Source organism: Nannospalax galili, unplaced genomic scaffold, assembly GCF_000622305.1.
Source record: "Nannospalax galili isolate Female #2095 unplaced genomic scaffold, S.galili_v1.0 scaffold24, whole genome shotgun sequence".
Classification (NCBI taxonomy): domain Eukaryota; kingdom Metazoa; phylum Chordata; class Mammalia; order Rodentia; family Spalacidae; genus Nannospalax; species Nannospalax galili.
In genome coordinates this window covers 44,634-46,447 of record NW_008352654.1, presented here as the reverse complement: position 1 = coordinate 46,447, position 1,814 = coordinate 44,634, and the positions used below count along the sequence as shown (strand labels likewise).

At 43.2% G+C, this 1,814-nt stretch overlaps 1 protein-coding gene across 5 annotated transcripts in view; it reads right to left on the bottom strand.

The window, feature by feature from the left end:
* The window catches only part of Erg28 (ergosterol biosynthesis 28 homolog), a 13,829-nt gene that overhangs the window by 10,114 nt on the left and 1,901 nt on the right, over window positions 1-1,814 (bottom strand). For all 5 annotated transcript variants that reach the window (XR_607844.3, XR_607843.3, XR_003846536.1 and 2 more), the window contains exon 2: window positions 1,238-1,398. Coding sequence is in view for 2 of the 5 variants with exons in the window: in XM_008849708.2 (XP_008847930.1) it covers window positions 1,238-1,370 (133 nt within the window). In the remaining 3 variants the exon portion in view is untranslated. The remainder of the gene's footprint in view (window positions 1-1,237; window positions 1,399-1,814) is intronic.

Here is a 1,814-nt window from a genome sequence, read left to right as displayed (position 1 = left end):
TGGGGTCTTCTGTACTTTCATATGAATCTTAGGATTCTTTATTTCTATATAGAATGTCATTGAAATTAAAAGTTTTGATTATTTTATTTTATGTATATGAGTGTCATGCCTACATATGTGTAGGTACACCCATGCCATGTAACTCCCATGGAGGTCAGAAGAAGGCATCAGATTCCCTGGAACTGGAGTTAAAGACTGTTGTTAGCCACCATGGGGGTCTGGGAATTGAGCCCAGGTCCTCTGGAAGAGTAGCTAGTGCTCTTAACTGCTGAGCCATCTCTCCAGCTCCCTGGAATTAATTTGTGTGTGTGTGTGTGTGTGTGTGTGTGTGTGTGTGTATGAGTGTTTTGCCTGCATGTTTATAAGTGCACCCATGTGTGCAATTACTGCAGAGGACAGAAGAGGGCACTGGATCTCCTGGAAATGGAGTTACAGCTGGTTGTTAGCCACCATGTGGGTACTGGGATTTGAATCCAGGTCTTCTCCAAGAGCAGCCAGTGCTCGTAACCACTGAGCCATCTCTCCAGCCACAGACTTGAAATTTTTTTAAAAGATTCATTTATTTTATCTGTATGAGTGTTTTGTCCACATGTTATGTAAGTATACCATGTGCATGCAGTGCCCATGGAGGCCAGAACAACACACTGGATTCCCTGGAACAAAAGTTACAGACACTTATCAGCTGTTTTGTGGGTGCTGGTAACCAAACTAGGTCTTCCTGGAAGAGCAGGAAGTACTCTTAACTGCTGAGCATCTCTCCAGTCCCCTTGATTGACTTTAAGTAGCCTGGGTCATTCTGATGCAGTCTGGCTTGGGAACCAACAGTATGTCACTGTTATACAGAATATGCTTCCTTAAATTATTTTCTTTTTCTTATTTACTTTTTTTGAAAAGATTTATTTGTTTATTTTATGTGTGTGCTGCCTGTATCTGTACCATGTGTGTGCAGTGTCCAAGGAGGCCAGAAGAGGGTGTTGGATTGCCTAGAACTGGAGGTACAGCTGGTTGTAAGCCACCATGTGAGTACTGGGAACTGAACCCAAGTCCTCTGCAAGACCAGCAAGTGCTTTTAACTTCTGAGCAATTTCTCTAGTGCCATCTTTCAGTTTTGTTTTGTTTTTTTTTTCCAACACAGGATCTTATTGCCCAGGCTGGCTTGGAACTCTCAATATTTAACCTCCTGAGTGTTGGATTACAGGCATGCACCACCATGCCAGCCAGTTCTTGGCTGTCTTACCTAGGTTTGGCTTGCCGGTGTAGAGTTTTTCATAGAGGAAAGTATGATCCCGGAAGCTCTGTAGCGTGTTCCCCATGGCTATGATGGACACCATAACCAGCCAGCTTCGTAACACATTCAAGAAGCGGCTCATGACTCCCCTCGATGAGAGGACGTTTTACCTTGGAAACAAAGGTAGATGTGATGACGATAACTCTAATTCAACAGTAATCTCTCTGTTAACCTGTGTCCCACTCATGAGGACTGTCCTAAGCAAAGCTGGCCAACTACTTTATAAATTCCCCTCCAACTCCTTTCTCTTGCCACACCACTTCTGCTTCAGAGATACTTCACATGCTTCTTAGGAATATTTATCCTAAACTGGGGTATGCTGATCTTTGCTTAGAGTGACATAGGCTAATGAAATGCAGTGGATGGGAAGGCCAATTCTAGTAGGAAAGGAGAGAAGAAAGGGAGAAGAAACAGAGATGTACAGATACTGTTATAAAGTAATAGAACAGGTTTCTGGGTAAGCCTTACACTGCTGTCAAAGCTCATGAACAGTGCACCTTACAGCAAGTGACATGGTATTTACCTT